This window comes from Oncorhynchus nerka, linkage group LG27 (genome assembly GCF_034236695.1).
Source record: "Oncorhynchus nerka isolate Pitt River linkage group LG27, Oner_Uvic_2.0, whole genome shotgun sequence".
Taxonomy (NCBI): domain Eukaryota; kingdom Metazoa; phylum Chordata; class Actinopteri; order Salmoniformes; family Salmonidae; genus Oncorhynchus; species Oncorhynchus nerka.
In genome coordinates this window covers 87468853-87492422 of record NC_088422.1, presented here as the reverse complement: position 1 = coordinate 87492422, position 23570 = coordinate 87468853, and the positions used below count along the sequence as shown (strand labels likewise).

Below are 23570 nucleotides of genomic sequence, written 5' to 3'. Positions count from 1 at the left end.
CGCGCTTCACGAAGTATAGGATACGTTTCCACTTGGTGAGATTGAGCTATTAATAATAACCAACGATGTATATAAACCCTGGATTGCTGATGCTATGTATTGGCCATTGAGAGGCTTTGAAGGCTCTGTTCGGCCATATTGGCACTTCCCAGTACGGTCCTCCATAGGAAAGAATGGAATTCTACAGTATTTCAAGTAGAAATTACGTGTATTTAAGTATTTTTGTTGTTGTAGTGGGGACCGTAACATTAGCAATCTAAAAAAATTATACTTGAAGGATAAATATATATATATATATTTGTATGTTTAGCTCACATAATATAATTAAAAAGTATGCATTAAGGTGTGTGTAATATAATAAATGTGGCAAAAAAAATGAATGCAGACATGAATAAATGCCTTTCTATAGCTTTCTATGTATTTTTTACAACGGTAGGGGTGTGCCAAGATGGAGGCAGGGTGGCTTCAACAGCGCATGTAGTGCATCTATAAACTATTGGCAATAGACAGAATCAGACAGTCTTATTTAACTCACAACCAATGCAATAGACAGAATCAGACAGTCTTATTTAACTCACAACCAATGACATTAGGCTAAGGGCAACAATGTATCAAAGAAGAGAAGCTGTTACGAAGCCTTTTGGACCTCGACTTGGCGCTCCGGTACCGCTTGCCGTGCGATAGTAGGGAGAACAGTCTATGACTAGGGTGGCTGGAGTCTTTGACAATTTTGAGAGAATGTACTATAAAAATGTATTAAATTGTATTGAGACTATCTCGAAATAAGAGAATGCAGAACTCATGTTCTGTACCATAACAGAAGCATATCATAGCCATGGATTCTTGCACTTTTTGCACTTTTTGAAGAGTTTGTTGGCCTATGACTATTCTATATTTTTTTAATGTAAAAACAATATGAATGGAATGTTTTCTTGTTGTTGTCATTCTTGATATAGCTGATATCTCATCATGCTGGTTTCGTGCATTGTAGAAATACATGATAGAACATATATAGGTTTCATGTTATTTACTACGCACATTGTGCTAATGGATTTCAAACATATATAAACCCTACTGCTGCCTTATGCTGTGCTCTGAATAGTCCAAGAGCCACAGTATTTACTATGGTCACTGAAATCTGACTCTTCTCTCTGTTATGGTAGTGACATCACTGACATTGTCCACTCACAGAAGACAGAGAGGGGAAAGCTGGGATGTGAGGGAACCAATAGGAGAATGGAGAGAGGGACTAATACCTAACGAACTCTAACCAGTAGGCTTGAATGGTTGTGTACTGTCTGTTCACTGCAGTTACAAGAGCTGTGAGTCACAGAGAAGTAGAATGCCTGTACTGTTTGTAAACATAGTGTTGGATATATTAGCTCTAGTATGATTGTGAATGATTCAAAAGAACCAAAACCAAGGAGTACGGTATGACTCAGCAAGTTGTATTCTACTCTATTTACAGCATACTTTCCAGAGTCTTAGAGTCAGATAACAAACAAGGAATACAATACATGAACCATCACAATGCAATACAGTGTGTGTGTGTGTGTGTGTGTGTGTGTGTGTGTGTGTGTGTGTGTGTGTGTGTGTGTGTGTGTGTGTGTGTGTGTGTGTGTGTGTGTGTGTGTGTGTGTCTGTGTGTCTGTGTGTGTGTGTGTGATTCACTCTTCCCCAGGGTCCTATAATTTTCTGTGTATACTCATCATAATTCAACATGAAATCTTTAAACACATATATAAATATTTAATTTTATGCTACACTATGGTCTCACTATCAGACAATAAGTGTGGCCCTTTTTGTCTGAGGAGGTAGTTTACTTTACTACAGGGAGGCTAAATAAGGAAATACAGTATTCAAGTCACTAACGGTATCCCACTCAACCCCCAGCCCATCTGAGCAGAGCTGTGTGTGTGTTTGTGCGTGCGTGTGAGACTGTCTATGTACGTGTGTGTGTGTGTGCGTGTGTTTATGCACGTATGTGACACTGTGTCTGTGTACGTGTGTGTGACTGTGTGTGTGTATTGTGTGTCTTGGAAGCAGACAACATAGCTTCTGCTGCTAAGGCCACAGGTTGTGCATTGTCAGTCTCTCTCACACACAGCTGCACAGGGCACGGTGCCATTGGGTGGAGTAGGCCGGAGAGGAAATGTTTCAGTTTATGTGGACTGGCCAGATCTCTGCTGAAGCACTACTGACCCCATGTACTGTGCTATAGAGGGGTGTGGTTAAATGCGGAAGACATTTCAGTTGAATGTATTCAGTTGTACAACTGACTAGGTGTCCCCCTTTCCTTTCCTTTCCTTTATAGCCTGCACACTACAGGAACATTTACAAGAACAGGCATCCATCCAGTGAAGAGTGAAGTTGTAAGCTGAAGGGTTCGAATCATACAGTGACACAATAATGGGGTGCCCAAGCATTAACAATAGTGGGTTGGACCCATAGAAATTGAATTATATTTGGTTGGACTTTTGTTGATATTTTCAATACTTATGGCTGTGTCTTGATATTTTATGTGCAAGTTGGACTGAGAAAACAGCACAGGGCACTGTTGTCACTGTAAATATATACTTTTTAAATTTAAATATTTAATTTAAATAAGTAAATTAAGCAATAAGGATGTCATTTTCCTTAAAGTCAAGTTTTTTAGATGACTAATGTTACTGTACCCCCCCCCCCCCAAAATACATAAATACATGTCATTTTGTTCTTGAAACATTTAATTTAAATACTTTGGAATTCCATTCATTCCTATGGAGGACTGCTTTTACTGAGGAGTGCCAATATGGTCGACCAGCGGCTTCGAAGCCTCTCAATGGCAAATGTATAGATGGATTAGCTGACAACGTCACAAAAACCATGCTCATGCTTCAATTGGGTAGAAGTCCATGATTTGTTGTGATTCTGCATGTCCAGATAGCTACCAACAATGACAAGAAACTGCCATGTTGGGAATCGGAAGTGACTTGTTTAAGCTAGTTTGATCTTGTTCTTTATATCATGTCTTGTGAGGTGTTGCCATATTAGCATTGACTCATTTCATGCCAATGCTAATATAGCAAAAATGTGCAGGCTAGCTAACCAACAACTGTACCGATGTATTTGATAGACAACAGTGGCATGTATTAATGGATTACAAGGGAAGCCAGGCTTCCCCCAAAAAATTACCAATAAAAAATATATAATTCTCCTTCAATTTGCAAGAGGCACAATTTATCTCACCAGAGAAAGCATCTGAGTGAGTGAAACAGTGCCTCTCCGTCTCTGTATGTGTAGCCCATCTATCTGAGGCTGTCTAGTCAAAATGAGTATGACATTGTTGTTGCCCGTAGAATTGAATGCAAGAGAAGCCAGCGAGCATTTGGCCTCCCTTGATAAAAAAAGTATTGAATAATAGCCCATCAGCATTGAGCTAAACTGAGTGAGCTCAACTGTGAATGGTCCTGGCGCACCAAAAAAAGGGAAGACAGTTTGGATTTGGCTTCACACCAATCACAACACATCAAGAGCAAAACATCCTTGACTGAAATCATTTGAATTGTTGAATCTCATTGTGTTGTTGTCCTCTGGTGGCTAGCTAGCTAGCTAGCTAAAATTGTCCCTTTCCTAAATTAGCAATGGATGGAGATATCGATTTGGACTTGTGGTTTTACTTAATTCTCCATACTGGCCAATGATTATAATGCCGATTCTGATCCAACCATAAATGCATACATTGTGCCCCTGGCCTGAGAGGATGGAAGTTCAATATGTAGCTAGATGTAGTAGGTTAATGTTAACTAGCTGGCTCATCATTGCCCATTGAAGCAAGTTAGGTGAGAAAGCATTTCAGCCAGGAAGCCGAGGACAACAAAAACTAAAAGTGTGTATATGACAGTCATAGACCGTTTCATCAACAAAAAGAGAGGAGGATGGTATTGCCGTTTCTCTACAAGTAGGGTGAATCAACATGTTTTTTCTACTTGCACGAACACACACACACACACACACACACACACACACACACACACACACACACACACACACACACACACACACACACACACACACACACACACACACACACACACACACACACACACACACACACACACACACACACACACATCAGAACCATGGACAGCCACATCATATTCAGATGGACTACATTGTTTTTGGTATCTTTTAGTTGTCACTGTATTAGATTACAGAGGTGATTTGATGATGTTGAAATGTTGAAGTTGAAATGTTGCTGGAATAGTGAAGGCAGCTCATTTTTTCTTTGCGACTTGCAATAACTCTCTGTGGTTCTAAATCAGTAGTTGTTTAGTAGTCCGAAAATGTTGGAAACTGTAACTTGCTTGACCATGCTGTAAATCATGTTAGTTTGTTAGATGCAATATGTTTGTGGACTTCACAGGACAGAGGTTGCTCTCCGGTTGTGTGACGAAACAAAGGTGTAGTTGAATTTATTTTGTCGTTGTCCATTGTTATTGTCTCGGCCTTAGGCTTATATATCACAGCGGCAAGGCATATGAACTAACAGGATTTATAGAGTAAACAACACAATTATCACAACATAGGTTGTAATACTTTTTTTTTATCTGGCTTGGCTTTCCCAGTGATTTTACCCACCCATAGCTACTGAGACAACAAGTGCTCATTGTGCAAATGCATTTATGTTTTCAATAAACATTAACTAAATATAGATGACATGTTTCAACAATCTAAGCCAGCCCCGTCTGTTTTGCCCCATAGCTGAGCACACGTCGGTTTTGTTGCTAAACAACCAACCCCTCTATAGCAGTAGCAATCCAGGTTTTATATACGTGATTTTATTGTAACCAATTCCCCTTTCCTTCGTCACGTCCTCCGAAGAAAGACTCTCAGCCAATCACCGTTCACCATCTGTAAGCATGGCGGCGGACTTCAGGTGGGGATGTGCTGTGCTTTTGCTTTGTACGTATTTGATATGTATTTTAGCAACGGACGGTCAAAATAACAAGCCCAAGAAGAAGAAAGATATCCGGGATTACAATGATGCTGATATGGCACGGCTTTTGGAAGAATGGGAGGTAAACAACACGTTTTTAATTCGGTTAATAGCTACTTTTCAGTTACTCAGACAGCTGGCTAGCAACTCGGCTAACTAAATGGCTAATCAGAAAGCTAGCTAACTAACGTGCTCAACATAATCTCCGTCTGATCACAATGATCTTCGTAGCTTGCTAGATAGCTACTAGCCCCAAACTATTGATCCTTCCTGATAAGGTATAGCTGTAATGCAGCATCATAGCTATAGTCAATTGTATTATATAACGTAACTAGCAAACCTTGACCTGCTAAGTTAGCTAACGTTATGTTGGTTAATGAGTGAGCTAGCTAGCTAACCAGGAACTCATCCTGTTTCACGTGATATATTCTTTGCAGCTGGGTATTCATCCATCAATCGAATGTATCAGCAGATGTCACAGTGCTATACAGAAACCCAGCCTAAAACCCCAAACAGCAAGCAATGCTCTCCACACTAAACTTTCTTTGTCTATCTAGCTAACTAGTTAAATAGGATAGCCAATTTACTATTCTGTTCCTATTTGAATGAATAGCTTTGCTGTTGCATTACTGAAGTACTTGTAGTCAGTGATATCATTCATTGTGTAATAGCTAGAACTCAGTCATATCTCTTCCTCCCCACTTCTTTCAGAAAGACGATGACATCGAGGAGGGCGACCTCCCTGAGCACAGGCGGTCCCCCCCGCCTATCGACTTTTCCAAGGTGGATGCTTCCAAGCCTGAGGAGCTGCTGAAGATGTCGAAGAAGGGGAAAACTCTGATGGTGTTTGCCACGGTGGAGGGAGAGCCTACGGAGAAGGAAACTGAGGAGGTGACCAGTCTGTGGCAGAGCAGCCTCTTCAATGCCAATTTTGACATTCAGAGGTAGGCCTATACTTTAGTCTAATGCAGCATTTCTCAAACCTTTCTTATTGTATAATGGCCTGCAAACCTGCTGTGCTGGAGTGGGCGCTATTTCACAGTTGGCCTAAGTCTGTACTACTAAGATTGTTTTTATATGTAAACAAATAAATCCCTACTAACTTATAACAAACCCTCCCAAGCTCTTCAAACTTTCTCTGTCATGCTGACATAATCTATCTTTAGGATTATTTAGCATTTCAAAAATCATGTTGACTAACATCTGTTACCCACGTTAGCTCTGTTGTCATATCCACAATAATCTTCAACCTGGCATTTCTGCTTTCCACAATCTGAGTCGTGGTGATAACCTTTCCAATGGAAGCTATGAAGTCAGTATGATTTACTATCAGTGTCCTTTGACACAGCACAGTAGGATTTTTAGGCCATATTGTCCAGCCCTATCTCTGTTTATTTTTACAAAATATATATATATATATTACATTTTTTTGTATAAAATGTTCTCAAAATGGCTCTGTGCAGGTCAGTCAAATTCTTCCACACCGATTTCGACAAACCATTTCTATATGGACCTGGCTTTATGCATGGGGGTATTGTCATGCTGAAACAGCAAAGGGCCTTCCCCAAACTGTTGCCACAAAGTTGGAAGCACAGAATTGTCTAGAATGTCATTGTATGCTATAGCGTTAAGAGTTCCCTGGAACTAAGGGGCCTAGCCCGAACCATGAAAAACAGCCCCAGACCATTCTTCCTCCACCAAACTTTACAGTTGGCACTATGCATTCGGTCAGGTAGCCTTCTCCTGGCATCCGCCAAACCCAGATTCGTCTGTCGGACTGCCAGATGGTGAAGCGTGATTCATCACTCCAGAGAACACGTGTCCACTGCTCCAGAGTCCAATGCCGTCAAGCTTTACACCACTCCAGCCAACGCTTGGAATTGTGTGTGGCTGCTCAGCCATGGAAACTTCCAATGGAGAGTTTCCATTATCAGAATGTTCCCCTGCTAAGCATGGCTTGCATAGAATGTTAGCAGTCTTATCATTTCCAATGAATCGGACTAGTTTGACTTCACCTCTTTCTTTACGGCATTGATTAATGGGATAGGGTGTCACATCAAACACCACCACAACTTTCCACTTCGACACATCATTACTCTTGTTCCCACCCTCTTCATGCTCTCTGCACTGGAAGCACCACTGCTTTCAGTAGCCTGGTCTCTTTTTCCTATTACTTTCCACTACAGACCATTCAGGTCCTTGAACCTCATCCTCCCGCTCCATATCATCAGAACGATCACCCATATTGATCACATTCTAGTGCATCTGTAGCTTCTCCAACCTTCTCTCCATTTCCTTCATCGCTGCATCCTCAACACTCGCTGCCATCACTGCGCGTCGCTCCGAGTCTGGTTGGTTCCATCAAGTCACCATGTGTGGAAGGCTAATCCTCTCACCTGGCTGTGCTTCATAGCAGTTCATGAAGCTGCTGCTGCTTCTTCTTCTTCCTTCCACAGTGGGAAAGGCTATACTGATATGCCTGGTGCCCTCCTGTCCACCTCTAGGCCCCTGGCATGATTCTAATGGTCAACTAATCAACAAGCCATTGACGACTAATTAAATCAGGTGTGCTAGTTTACAACCAAATAGTCCATTTTGACATCCAGAGGTAGGCTCTAATGTTAAAAATAGATGAGCCTTAGTTCTGCTCCTGGAGAGACTGCCATCATTGACTGCTAGTTTCGTCCCAGTTTAGTGCCATCACACCTGATTAAACTAATCAATTGATTAGTTTAATCGGGAGCTGCAGTGAAATGTCTCCACACATCAGATGGTGCCCGTGGCATTTTCCTGTAAAGATTAGAAAAAAAATGAGTAAAAAAAAAACAAATACAATTCCATGTACAGATAAATAGTTAAGCAGTTAGATTAAACAACTCCTTTTGTAAGATACATTTTTTTAAATGAAATGTATGGAAACGGGTGAATTAACACTCTGTTAGCAGGCTCAAGCAAGTTAAAACCCACATGGTAGCAAAAATTAACTAGCAGAAATTGTTAACAAGTTAGAAATGATTTCAACACTTTGCTGTAGGCTACTATTTACTAGTTAACAAAAACTCATGTTTGTCATATAAAATATATTCACCCCACCCAGCAATGTAATCAACTTACCAGAAAACATGTACAGTTGAAGTCAGAAGTTTCCATACATTTAGGTTGGAGTCATTAAAACTCATTTTTGAACCACTCCACACATTTCTTGTTAACAAACTATAGTTTTGGCAAGTCAGTTAAGACATCTGCTTTGTGCATGACACAAGTCATTTTTCAAACAATTGTTTACAGACAGATCATTTATAATTCACTGTATCACAATTCCAGTGAGTTAGAAGTTTACATACACTAAGTTGACCTACCTTCAAAGTTGGCCTACCTTCAAACTCAGTGCCTCTTTGCTTGACATCATGGGAAAATCAAAAGAAATCAGCCAAGATCTCAGAAAAAAATTGTAGACCTCCACAAGTCTGGTTCATCCTTGGGAGCCAGACTACGGTTTGCAACTTCACATGGGGACAAAGATCGTACTTTTTGGAGAAATGTCCTCTTGTCTGATGAAACAAAAATAGAATATTTTATATCACGGAATATTATGTGGATATATTGAAGCAACATCTCAAGACATCAGTCAGGATGTTAAAGCTTGGTCGCAAATGGGTCTTCCAAATGGACAATGACCCCAAGCATACTTCCAAAGTTGTTACAAAATGGCTTAAGGACATTAAAGTCAAGGTATTAGAGTGGCCATCACAAAGCCCTGACCTCAATCCTATAGAAAATTTGTGGGCAGAACTGAAAAAGCGTGTGCAAGCAAGGCAATGCTACCAAATACTAATTGAGTGTATGTAAACTTCTGACCCACTGGGAATGTGATGAAAGAAATTAAAGCTGAACTAAATAATTCTCTACTATTATTCAGACATTTCACATTCTTAAAATAAAGTGGTGATCCTAACTGACTTAAGACGGGGAATTATTACTTGGATTAAATGCCAGGAATTGTGAAACTGAGCCAAATACATTTAAACTAAGGTGTATGTAAACATCCGATTTCAACTGTAGTCCTTGGGTCAGACAGTCTAGTAGTGTGGGCTCAATAGCATGTCATTAGTTTGCAAGATCTTGAGAATCAGCTGTACATGTGATGGGAGAATGCACTGTGCATGCAGAGGGTTGCAATTCCATTGAATTGGGGATATTTTAACCAAAATATGCCACACAACCTAGAATTGCCTTGTGTATCCCACAAAAAAGGTTCACTGTTATAAGCTAACATTTTTGCTGAATTTAAGCAAACTTCCCATGGATATTCCCCGTAAAGTTTGCAACCCTGAACAAAGTACACTAATACTCTACGTAACCAAACAAAATGTTGACAGTACATTAGTTCATTATTGTAAAAAATAAATGTAGTTTTTGCAGGTTTCTTTATTCCCAGACTTTAGACTTTGGCTAATGTCCCATGTTGTCCCTCCTCTCCCCTTGTACTGTAGGTTCGTGGTGGGCTCCAACCGGGTCATCTTCATGCTGCGAGATGGCAGCTTCGCGTGGGAGGTCAAGGACTTCCTGGTGGCCCAGGAGCGCTGCGCCGAGGTCACCGTGGAAGGCCAGGTGTTCCCCGGGAAGGCCGCCAAGAAAGATGACAGCGCCAAGCAGCAGAACGAAGTGAACACCAAAAAGAAGGGCAAGAAGAAGTCGGAGGGCAAGAAACCCGACCTGGACGGCAACAGAGCGAGTAAAGACAAGGTTGAACTGTGATTGGCTGATGATGGAGAGAGAGATGGGATTGGCAGAACAATCACAAGACCCGTCCAGACCAGCAACACCACCTAGTTTATTTTACTTTAGTATTTGCAGATCTGAGGCCAATGGGTAGAAGAAAGATGCGTCTGACTACTACCTAGCCTTTCAATCAGGCTTTATGGAGCTGCCACAGATCTACAGACACTGAGGTGGTAGAGGCTAGGGGAAGGGACTTGGAGAGAGGTTCAACGGTGACTCAGCACAAGACAGTTTGTGGCACTGTATACTCTTTCAAACCTATTAAAGTCAGGGTCAATGACTGACCTCAGAGCAGATGTTAGTGTAGTTTTGAGGTTTATGGTTTATTTTACACACCTGTCACTGAGTCTGAAGGTCAAAATGTTTGAATGGCTTGTCGATGACTTGTCTCTTTTACAATGTGACATTTTTTATTTTGAAACCATTTCTGAATCCAACCAGTGCTTCAATATGACTTTTTGTCATTGTTTTCCAGTGCATTTGTTAGAGGCATTGTATTTCATTATTCCAATAAAACATAAGTAATAAGTAAAGGAAATGATTTGAGCACAAACTGATTTTCCTACCTGTGCCAAAAGCACTGATTTAGTACTGCACTACACAGGTCATGAGTTCTATTTGGGACACACACATAGATGACTGTGATTCTTTTTGATTGTTGATTTCTTGTCTTCACCTTCAATAATACAGTTGAGTTCAGTATTGACTTGTAGCATATAATTGCAGTGGTCACGTTGTACATGGATCTTCAATAAATGACAGAATAAAATGATTTCCTTTGTCAGTCCTGTTAAGTTAATGGGTTGCTTTTTGGGGGAGTAATATGTGTGAACGGAGACATTCCCTCTGTTACTATTTACCTATTTTCCTCCTCATCTTTCCATTTCTCACACTTCTTATTCTGGCGTGGCTGTCTGACACATCCCTGAAGGGGGGGGGTGAACAAATTAGTCTTGGAAGGAGCAACAAATGTTAAGTCCACTGCGTTATGGGGCTATGTGCCTGTCCCTACAGACTCATAGCCCCATAATGCGGTGGTCTCAACATGACTGCCTGTCCCTACAGACTCATAGCCCCATAACGTGGTGGACTCTACATGACTATCTGCCTGTCCCTACAGACTCATAGCCCCATAATGCGGTGGTCTCAACATGACTGCCTGTCCCTACAGACTCATAGCCCCATAACGTGGTGGACTCTACATGACTATCTGCCTGTCCCTACAGACTCATAGCCCCATAACGTGGTGGACTCTACGCCTGTCCCTACAGACTCATAGCCCCATAACGCGGTGGACTCTACGCCTGTCCCTACAGACTCATAGCCCCATAACGCGGTGGACTCTACATGACTATCTGCCTGTCCCTACAGACTCATAGCCCCATAACGTGGTGGACTCAACATGACTGCCTGTCCCTACAGACTCATAGCCCCATAACGTGGTGGACTCAACATGACTGCCTGTCCCTCCAGACTCATAGCCCCATAATGCGGTGGTCTCAACATGACTGCCTGTCCCTACAGACTGTTAGTCATGTTGAGTCCACTGTGTTATTGGGCTATCAGTCTGTAGGGACAGGCAGATAGCGCCATAACGTGGTGGACTCAACATGACTGCCTGTCCCTACAGACTCATAGCCCCATAATGTGGTGGTCTCAACATGACTGCCTGTCCCTACAGACTCATAGCCCCATAATGTGGTGGTCTCAACATGACTGCCTGTCCCTACAGACTCATAGCCCCATAATGTGGTGGTCTCAACATGACTGCCTGTCCCTACAGACTCATAGCCCCATAATGTGGTGGTCTCAACATGACTGCCTGTCCCTACAGACTGTTAGTCATGTTGAGTCCACTGTGTTATTGGGCTATCAGTCTGTAGGGACAGGCAGATAGCGCCATAACGTGATGGACTCTACATGACTGCCTGTCCCTACAGACTCATAGCCCCATAACGTGGTGGACTCAACATGACTATCTGCCTGTCGCTACAGACTCATAGCCCCATAACGCGGTGGACTCTACATGACTGCCTGTCCCTACAGACTCATAGCCCCATAATGTGGTGGTCTCAATATGACTGCCTGTCCCTACAGACAAATAGCCCCATAACGCGGTGGACTCTACATGACTATCTGCCTGTCCCTACAGACTCATAGCCCCATAATGTGGTGGACTCAACATGACTGCCTGTCCCTACAGACTCATAGCCCCATAATGTGGTGGTCTCAACATGATTCTGCCTGTCCCTACAGACTCATAGCCCCATAATGTGGTGGACTCAACATGACTGCCTGTCCCTACAGACTCATAGCCCCATAATGTGGTGGTCTCAACATGATTCTGCCTGTCCCTCCAGACTCATAGCCCCATAATGCGGTGGACTCAACATGACTGCCTGTCCCTACAGACTCATAGCCCCATAACGCGGTGGACTCTACATGACTATCTGCCTGTCCCTACAGACTCATAGCCCCATAACGCGGTGGACTCTACATGACTATCTGCCTGTCCCTACAGACTCATAGCCCCATAACGCGGTGGACTCTACATGACTATCTGCCTGTCCCTACAGACTCATAGCCCCATAACGCGGTGGACTCTACATGACTATCTGCCTGTCCCTACAGACTCATAGCCCCATAACGTGGTGGACTCTACATGACTATCTGCCTGTCCCTACAGACTCATAGCCCCATAATGCAGTGGACTCAACATGACTATCTGCCTGTCTCTACAGACTCATAGCCCCATAATGCAGTGGACTCAACATGACTATCTGCCTGTCTCTACAGACTCATAGCCCCATAATGCGGTGGACTCAACATGACTATCTGCCTGTCTCTACAGACTCATAGCCCCATAACGCGGTAGACTCATAGCCCCATAACGCGGTGGACTCTACATGACTATCTGCCTGTCCCTACAGACTCATAGCCCCATAACGTGGTGGACTCTACATGACTATCTGCCTGTCCCTACACACTCATAGCCCCATAACGCAGTGGACTCTACAGGACTATCTGCCTGTCCCTACAGACTCATAGCCCCATAACGCGGTGGACTCTACAGGACTATCTGCCTGTCCCTACAGACTCATAGCCCCATAACGCGGTGGACTCTACATGACTATCTGCCTGTCCCTACAGACTCATAGCCCCATAACGTGGTGGACTCTACATGACTATCTGCCTGTCCCTACAGACTCATAGCCCCATAACGTGGTGGACTCTACATGACTATCTGCCTGTCCCTACAGACTCATAGCCCCATAACGTGGTGGACTCTACGCCTGTCCCTACAGACTCATAGCCCCATAACGTGGTGGATTCAACATGACTGCCTGTCCCTACAGACTCATAGCCCCATAATGTGGTGGACTCAACATGACTGCCTGTCCCTACAGACTCATAGCCCCATAATGTGGTGGTCTCAACATGACTGCCTGTCCCTACAGACAAATAGCCCCATAATGTGGTGGACTCAACATGACTGCCTGTCCCTACAGACTCATAGCCCCATAATGTGGTGGTCTCAACATGATTCTGCCTGTCCCTCCAGACTCATAGCCCCATAATGCGGTGGACTCAACATGACTGCCTGTCCCTACAGACTCATAGCCCCATAACGCGGTGGACTCTACATGACTATCTGCCTGTCCCTACAGACTCATATCCCCATAACGCGGTGGACTCTACATGACTATCTGCCTGTCCCTACAGACTCATAGCCCCATAACGCGGTGGACTCAACGTGACTATCTGCCTGTCCCTACAGACTCATAGCCCCATAACGCGGTGGACTCTACATGACTATCTGCCTGTCCCTACAGACTCATAGCCCCATAACGTGGTGGACTCTACATGACTATCTGCCTGTCCCTACAGACTCATAGCCCCATAACGTGGTGGACTCTACGCCTGTCCCTACAGACTCATAGCCCCATAACGCGGTGGACTCTACATGACTATCTGCCTGTCCCTACAGACTCATAGCCCCATAACGCGGTGGACTCTACATGACTATCTGCCTGTCCCTACAGACTCATAGCCCCATAACGCGGTGGACTCTACATGACTATCTGCCTGTCCCTACAGACTCATAGCCCCATAACGTGGTGGACTCTACATGACTATCTGCCTGTCCCTACAGATTCATAGCCCCATAACGTGGTGGACTCTACGTGACTATCTGCCTGTCCCTACAGACTCATAGCCCCATAACGTGGTGGACTCTACGTGACTATCTGCCTGTCCCTACAGACTCATAGCCCCATAACGTGGTGGACTCTACGTGACTATCTGCCTGTCCCTACAGACTCATAGCCCCATAACGTGGTGGACTCTACGTGACTATCTGCCTGTCCCTACAGACTCATAGCCCCATAACGTGGTGGACTCTACATGACTATCTGCCTGTCCCTACAGACTCATAGCCCCATAACGTGGTGGACTCTACATGACTATCTGCCTGTCCCTACAGACTCATAGCCCCATAACGTGGTGGACTCTACGTGACTATCTGCCTGTCCCTACAGACTCATAGCCCCATAACGTGGTGGACTCTACACGACTATCTGCCTGTCCCTACAGACTCATAGCCCCATAACGTGGTGGACTCTACACGACTATCTGCCTGTCCCTACAGACTCATAGCCCCATAATGCGGTGGACTCAACATGACTGCCTGTCCCTACAGACTCATAGCCCCATAATGTGGTGGACTCAACATGACTGCCTGTCCCTACAGACTCATAGCCCCATAATGTGGTGGTCTCAACATGATTCTGCCTGTCCCTCCAGACTCATAGCCCCATAATGCGGTGGACTCAACATGACTGCCTGTCCCTACAGACTCATAGCCCCATAACGCGGTGGACTCTACATGACTATCTGCCTGTCCCTACAGACTCATAGCCCCATAACGCGGTGGACTCTACATGACTATCTGCCTGTCCCTACAGACTCATAGCCCCATAACGTGGTGGACTCTACATGACTATCTGCCTGTCCCTACAGACTCATAGCCCCATAACGTGGTGGACTCTACATGACTATCTGCCTGTCCCTACAGACTCATAGCCCCATAACGTGGTGGACTCTACATGACTATCTGCCTGTCCCTACAGACTCATAGCCCCATAACGTGGTGGACTCTACATGACTATCTGCCTGTCCCTACAGACTCATAGCCCCATAACGCGGTGGACTCTACAGGACTATCTGCCTGTCCCTACAGACTCATAGCCCCATAACGCGGTGGACTCTACACGACTATCTGCCTGTCCCTACAGACTCATAGCCCCATAACGCGGTGGACTCTACATGACTATCTGCCTGTCCCTACAGACTCATAGCCCCATAACGTGGTGGACTCTACATGACTATCTGCCTGTCCCTACAGACTCATAGCCCCATAACGTGGTGGACTCTACATGACTATCTGCCTGTCCCTACAGACTCATAGCCCCATAACGTGGTGGACTCAACATGACTGCCTGTCCCTACAGACTCATAGCCCCATAATGTGGTGGACTCAACATGACTGCCTGTCCCTACAGACTCATAGCCCCATAATGTGGTGGTCTCAACATGACTGCCTGTCCCTACAGACAAATAGCCCCATAATGTGGTGGACTCAACATGACTGCCTGTCCCTACAGACTCATAGCCCCATAATGTGGTGGTCTCAACATGATTCTGCCTGTCCCTCCAGACTCATAGCCCCATAATGCGGTGGACTCAACATGACTGCCTGTCCCTACAGACTCATAGCCCCATAACGCGGTGGACTCTACATGACTATCTGCCTGTCCCTACAGACTCATAGCCCCATAACGCGGTGGACTCTACATGACTATCTGCCTGTCCCTACAGACTCATAGCCCCATAACGCGGTGGACTCTAGATGACTATCTGCCTGTCCCTACAGACTCATAGCCCCATAACGCGGTGGACTCTACATGACTATCTGCCTGTCCCTACAGACTCATAGCCCCATAACGCGGTGGACTCTACATGACTATCTGCCTGTCCCTACAGACTCATAGCCCCATAACGTGGTGGACTCTACGCCTGTCCCTACAGACTCATAGCCCCATAACGCGGTGGACTCTACATGACTATCTGCCTGTCCCTACAGACTCATAGCCCCATAACGCGGTGGACTCTACATGACTATCTGCCTGTCCCTACAGACTCATAGCCCCATAACGCGGTGGACTCTACATGACTATCTGCCTGTCCCTACAGACTCATAGCCCCATAACATGGTGGACTCTACATGACTATCTGCCTGTCCCTACAGACTCATAGCCCCATAACGTGGTGGACTCTACGTGACTATCTGCCTGTCCCTACAGACTCATAGCCCCATAACGTGGTGGACTCTACATGACTATCTGCCTGTCCCTACAGACTCATAGCCCCATAACGTGGTGGACTCTACATGACTATCTGCCTGTCCCTACAGACTCATAGCCCCATAACGTGGTGGACTCTACATGACTATCTGCCTGTCCCTACAGACTCATAGCCCCATAACGTGGTGGACTCTACATGACTATCTGCCTGTCCCTACAGACTCATAGCCCCATAACGTGGTGGACTCTACGTGACTATCTGCCTGTCCCTACAGACTCATAGCCCCATAATGTGGTGGACTCAACATGACTGCCTGTCCCTACAGACTCATAGCCCCATAATGTGGTGGTCTCAACATGATTCTGCCTGTCCCTCCAGACTCATAGCCCCATAATGCGGTGGACTCAACATGACTGCCTGTCCCTACAGACTCATAGCCCCATAACGCGGTGGACTCTACATGACTATCTGCCTGTCCCTACAGACTCATAGCCCCATAACGTGGTGGACTCTACATGACTATCTGCCTGTCCCTACAGACTCATAGCCCCATAACGCGGTGGACTCTACATGACTATCTGCCTGTCCCTACAGACTCATAGCCCCATAACGCGGTGGACTCTACATGACTATCTGCCTGTCCCTACAGACTCATAGCCCCATAACGTGGTGGACTCTACATGACTATCTGCCTGTCCCTACAGACTCATAGCCCCATAACGTGGTGGACTCTACGCCTGTCCCTACAGACTCATAGCCCCATAACGCGGTGGACTCTACATGACTATCTGCCTGTCCCTACAGACTCATAGCCCCATAACGCGGTGGACTCTACATGACTATCTGCCTGTCCCTACAGACTCATAGCCCCATAACGTGGTGGACTCTACATGACTATCTGCCTGTCCCTACAGACTCATAGCCCCATAACGTGGTGGACTCTACATGACTATCTGCCTGTCCCTACAGACTCATAGCCCCATAACGTGGTGGACTCTACATGACTATCTGCCTGTCCCTACAGACTCATAGCCCCATAACGCGGTGGACTCTACATGACTATCTGCCTGTCCCTACAGACTCATAGCCCCATAACGCGGTGGACTCTACATGACTATCTGCCTGTCCCTACAGACTCATAGCCCCATAACGCGGTGGACTCTACATGACTATCTGCCTGTCCCTACAGACTCATAGCCCCATAACGCGGTGGACTCTACATGACTATCTGCCTGTCCCTACAGACTCATAGCCGTGGTGGACTCTACAGACTCATAGCCCCATAACGTGGTGGACTCTACATGACTATCTGCCTGTCCCTACAGACTCATAGCCCCATAACGCGGTGGACTCATAGCCCCATACATGACTGATCTGCCTGTCCCTACAGACTCATAGCCCCATAACGTGGTGGACTCTACGTGACTATCTGCCTGTCCCTACAGACTCATAGCCCCATAACGTGGTGGACTCTACGTGACTATCTGCCTGTCCCTACAGACTCATAGCCCCATAACGTGGTGGACTCTACATGACTATCTGCCTGTCCCTACAGACTCATAGCCCCATAACGTGGTGGACTCTACGTGACTATCTGCCTGTCCCTACAGACTCATAGCCCCATAACGTGGTGGACTCTACGTGACTATCTGCCTGTCCCTACAGACTCATAGCCCCATAACGTGGTGGACTCTACATGACTATCTGCCTGTCCCTACAGACTCATAGCCCCATAATGTGGTGGACTCAACATGACTGCCTGTCCCTACAGACTCATAGCCCCATAATGTGGTGGTCTCAACATGATTCTGCCTGTCCCTCCAGACTCATAGCCCCATAATGCGGTGGACTCAACATGACTGCCTGTCCCTACAGACTCATAGCCCCATAACGCGGTGGACTCTACATGACTATCTGCCTGTCCCTACAGACTCATAGCCCCATAACGTGTGGACTCTACATGACTATCTGCCTGTCCCTACAGACTCATAGCCCCATAACGTGGTGGACTCTACATGACTATCTGCCTGTCCCTACAGACTCATAGCCCCATAACGCGGTGGACTCTACATGACTATCTGCCTGTCCCTACAGACTCATAGCCCCATAACGTGGTGGACTCTACATGACTATCTGCCTGTCCCTACAGACTCATAGCCCCATAACGTGGTGGACTCTACGCCTGTCCCTACAGACTCATAGCCCCATAACGCGGTGGACTCTACATGACTATCTGCCTGTCCCTACAGACTCATAGCCCCATAACGCGGTGGACTCTACATGACTATCTGCCTGTCCCTACAGACTCATAGCCCCATAACGTGGTGGACTCTACATGACTATCTGCCTGTCCCTACAGACTCATAGCCCCATAACGTGGTGGACTCTACATGACTATCTGCCTGTCCCTACAGACTCATAGCCCCATAACGTGGTGGACTCTACATGACTATCTGCCTGTCCCTACAGACTCATAGCCCCATAACGCGGTGGACTCTACAGGACTATCTGCCTGTCCCTACAGACTCATAGCCCCATAACGCGGTGGACTCTACACGACTATCTGCCTGTCCCTACAGACTCATAGCCCCATAACGCGGTGGACTCTACATGACTATCTGCCTGTCCCTACAGACTCATAGCCCCATAACGTGGTGGACTCTACATGACTATCTGCCTGTCCCTACAGACTCATAGCCCCATAACGTGGTGGACTCTACGCCTGTCCCTACAGACTCATAGCCCCATGACTCTAGCTGCTATCTGCCTGTCCCTACAGACTCATAGCCCCATAACGTGGTGGACTCTACATGACTATCTGCCTGTCCCTACAGACTCATAGCCCCATAACGCGGTGGACTCTACATGACTATCTGCCTGTCCCTACAGACTCATAGCCCCATAACGTGGTGGACTCTACATGACTATCTGCCTGTCCCTACAGACTCATAGCCCCATAACGCTCTATCTGCCTGTGGACTCACATGACTGCCTGTCCCTACAGACTCATAGCCCCATAACGTGGTGGACTCTACATGACTGCCTGTCCCTACAGACTCATAGCCCCATAACGTGGTGGACTCTACATGACTATCTGCCTGTCCCTACAGACTCATAGCCCCATAACGTGGTGGACTCTACATGACTATCTGCCTGTCCCTACAGACTCATAGCCCCATAACGTGGTGGACTCTACGTGACTATCTGCCTGTCCCTACAGACTCATAGCCCCATAACGTGGTGGACTCTACATGACTATCTGCCTGTCCCTACAGACTCATAGCCCCATAATGTGGTGGACTCAACATGACTGCCTGTCCCTACAGACTCATAGCCCCATAATGTGGTGGACTCAACATGATTCTGCCTGTCCCTCCAGACTCATAGCCCCATAATGCGGTGGACTCAACATGACTGCCTGTCCCTACAGACTCATAGCCCCATAACGCGGTGGACTCTACATGACTATCTGCCTGTCCCTACAGACTCATAGCCCCATAACGTGGTGGACTCTACATGACTATCTGCCTGTCCCTACAGACTCATAGCCCCATAACGCGGTGGACTCACATGACTATCTGCCTGTCCCTACAGACTCATAGCCCCATAACGTGGTGGACTCTACATGACTATCTGCCTGTCCCTACAGACTCATAGCCCCATAACGTGGTGGACTCTACATGACTATCTGCCTGTCCCTACAGACTCATAGCCCCATAACGTGGTGGACTCTGACTGCCTGTCCCTACAGACTCATAGCCCCATAACGCGGTGGACTCTACATGACTATCTGCCTGTCCCTACAGACTCATAGCCCCATAACGTGGTGGACTCTACATGACTATCTGCCTGTCCCTACAGACTCATAGCCCCATAACGTGGTGGACTCTACATGACTATCTGCCTGTCCCTACAGACTCATAGCCCCATAACGTGGTGGACTCTACATGACTATCTGCCTGTCCCTACAGACTCATAGCCCCATAACGTGGTGGACTCTACATGACTATCTGCCTGTCCCTACAGACTCATAGCCCCATAACGCAGTGGACTCTACATGACTGCCTGTCCCTACAGACTCATAGCCCCATAACGCGGTGGACTCTACATGACTATCTGCCTGTCCCTACAGACTCATAGCCCCATAACCCTCTACATGACTATCTGCCTGTCCCTACAGACTCATAGCCCCATAACGTGGTGGACTCTACATGACTATCTGCCTGTCCCTACAGACTCATAGCCCCATAACGTGGTGGACTCTACGCCTGTCCCTACAGACTCATAGCCCCATAACGTGACTCAACATGACTGCCTGTCCCTACAGACTCATAGCCCCATAATGTGGTGGACTCAACATGACTGCCTGTCCCTACAGACTCATAGCCCCATAATGTGGTGGACTCAACATGACTGCCTGTCCCTACAGACTCATAGCCCCATAATGTGGTGGACTCAACATGACTGCCTGTCCCTACAGACTCATAGCCCCATAATGTGGTGGACTCAACATGATTCTGCCTGTCCCTACAGACTCATAGCCCCATAATGCGGTGGACTCTACATGACTATCTGCCTGTCCCTACAGACTCAACATGACTGCCTGTCCCTACAGACTCATAGCCCCATAACGTGGTGGACTCTACATGACTATCTGCCTGTCCCTACAGACTCATAGCCCCATAACGCGGTGGACTCTACATGACTATCTGCCTGTCCCTACAGACTCATAGCCCCATAACGCCTCTACATGACTATCTGCCTGTCCCTACAGACTCATAGCCCCATAATGTGGTGGACTCAACATCTGCCTGTCCCTACAGACTCATAGCCCCATAATGCGGTGGACTCAACGCTGCCCCCTACAGACTCATAGCCCCATAACGCGGTGGACTCTACATGACTATCTGCCTGTCCCTACAGACTCATAGCCCCATAACGTGGTGGACTCTACATGACTATCTGCCTGTCCCTACAGACTCATAGCCCCATAACGTGGTGGACTCTGACTATCTGCCTGTCCCTACAGACTCATAGCCCCATAACGCGGTGGACTCTACATGACTATCTGCCTGTCCCTACAGACCCTACAGACTCATAGCCCCATAACGCGGTGGACTCTACATGACTATCTGCCTGTCCCTACAGACTCATAGCCCCATAACGCGGTGGACTCTACATGACTATCTGCCTGTCCCTACAGACTCATAGCCCCATAACGTGGTGGACTCTACGTGACTATCTGCCTGTCCCTACAGACTCATAGCCCCATAACGTGGTGGACTCTACATGACTATCTGCCTGTCCCTACAGACTCATAGCCCCATAACGTGGTGGACTCTACGTGACTATCTGCCTGTCCCTACAGACTCATAGCCCCATAACGTGGTGGACTCTACGTGACTATCTGCCTGTCCCTACAGACTCATAGCCCCATAACGTGGTGGACTCTACGTGACTATCTGCCTGTCCCTACAGACTCATAGCCCCATAACGTGGTGGACTCTACGTGACTATCTGCCTGTCCCTACAGACTCATAGCCCCATAATGTGGGACTCAACATGACTGCCTGTCCCTACAGACTCATAGCCCCATAATGTGGTGGACTCAACATGACTGCCTGTCCCTACAGACTCATAGCCCCATAATGTGGTGGTCTCAACATGATTCTGCCTGTCCCTCCAGACTCATAGCCCCATAATGCGGTGGACTCAACATGACTGCCTGTCCCTACAGACTCATAGCCCCATAACGCGGTGGACTCTACATGACTATCTGCCTGTCCCTACAGACTCATAGCCCCATAACGCGGTGGACTCTACATGACTATCTGCCTGTCCCTACAGACTCATAGCCCCATAACGCGGTGGACTCTACATGACTATCTGCCTGTCCCTACAGACTCATAGCCCCATAACGCGGTGGACTCTACATGACTATCTGCCTGTCCCTACAGACTCATAGCCCCATAACGCGGTGGACTCTACATGACTATCTGCCTGTCCCTACAGACTCATAGCCCCATAACGTGGTGGACTCTACATGACTATCTGCCTGTCCCTACAGACTCATAGCCCCATAACGCGGTGGACTCTACATGACTATCTGCCTGTCCCTACAGACTCATAGCCCCATAACGCGGTGGACTCTACATGACTATCTGCCTGTCCCTACAGACTCATAGCCCCATAACGCGGTGGACTCTACATGACTATCTGCCTGTCCCTACAGACTCATAGCCCCATAACGTGGTGGACTCTACATGACTATCTGCCTGTCCCTACAGACTCATAGCCCCATAACGTGGTGGACTCTACATGACTATCTGCCTGTCCCTACAGACTCATAGCCCCATAACGTGGTGGACTCTACATGACTATCTGCCTGTCCCTACAGACTCATAGCCCCATAACGTGGTGGACTCTACATGACTATCTGCCTGTCCCTACAGACTCATAGCCCCATAACGTGGTGGACTCTACATGACTATCTGCCTGTCCCTACAGACTCATAGCCCCATAACGTGGTGGACTCTACGTGACTATCTGCCTGTCCCTACAGACTCATAGCCCCATAACGTGGTGGACTCTACGTGACTATCTGCCTGTCCCTACAGACTCATAGCCCCATAACGTGGTGGACTCTACATGACTATCTGCCTGTCCCTACAGACTCATAGCCCCATAACGTGGTGGACTCTACGTGACTATCTGCCTGTCCCTACAGACTCATAGCCCCATAACGTGGTGGACTCTACACGACTATCTGCCTGTCCCTACAGACTCATAGCCCCATAACGTGGTGGACTCTACGTGACTATCTGCCTGTCCCTACAGACTCATAGCCCCATAATGCAGTGGACTCAACATGACTGCCTGTCCCTACAGACTCATAGCCCCATAATGTGGTGGACTCAACATGACTGCCTGTCCCTACAGACTCATAGCCCCATAATGTGGTGGTCTCAACATGATTCTGCCTGTCCCTCCAGACTCATAGCCCCATAATGCGGTGGACTCAACATGACTGCCTGTCCCTACAGACTCATAGCCCCATAACGCGGTGGACTCTACATGACTATCTGCCTGTCCCTACAGACTCATAGCCCCATAACGTGGTGGACTCTACGTGACTATCTGCCTGTCCCTACAGACTCATAGCCCCATAACGTGGTGGACTCTACGTGACTATCTGCCTGTCCCTACAGACTCATAGCCCCATAACGTGGTGGACTCTACACAACTATCTGCCTGTCCCTACAGACTCATGCCCCATAATGTGGACTCAACATGACTGCCTGTCCCTACAGACTCATAGCCCCATAATGTGGTGGACTCAACATGACTGCCTGTCCCTACAGACTCATAGCCCCATAATGTGGTGGTCTCAACATGATTCTGCCTGTCCCTCCAGACTCATAGCCCCATAATGCGGTGGACTCAACAT

General features: G+C 46.8%; 1 protein-coding gene across 1 annotated transcript; it reads left to right on the top strand.

Moving 5' to 3' along the window:
- Window positions 1-4878: 4878 nt before the first annotated feature.
- mesd (mesoderm development LRP chaperone) lies at window positions 4879-10056 on the top strand. Its single transcript, XM_029657496.2, has 3 exons — window positions 4879-5060; window positions 5690-5922; window positions 9472-10056. Exons 1-3 carry the CDS (start codon window positions 4902-4904, stop codon window positions 9734-9736), a joined length of 657 nt encoding a protein of 218 aa, XP_029513356.2. The 5' UTR covers window positions 4879-4901; the 3' UTR covers window positions 9737-10056.
- Window positions 10057-23570: the final 13514 nt, after the last annotated feature.

Bases quoted from the DNA above. Each gene is read 5' to 3' on its own strand.
- mesd (XM_029657496.2), top strand. From the start codon at position 4,902: ATGGCGGCGGACTTCAGGTGGGGATGTGCTGTGCTTTTGCTTTGTACG. The intron at 5,061-5,689 runs GTAAACAACACG...CACTTCTTTCAG, and splicing joins GGCTTTTGGAAGAATGGGAG to AAAGACGATGACATCGAGGA. The intron at 5,923-9,471 runs GTAGGCCTATAC...CTTGTACTGTAG, and splicing joins GCCAATTTTGACATTCAGAG to GTTCGTGGTGGGCTCCAACC.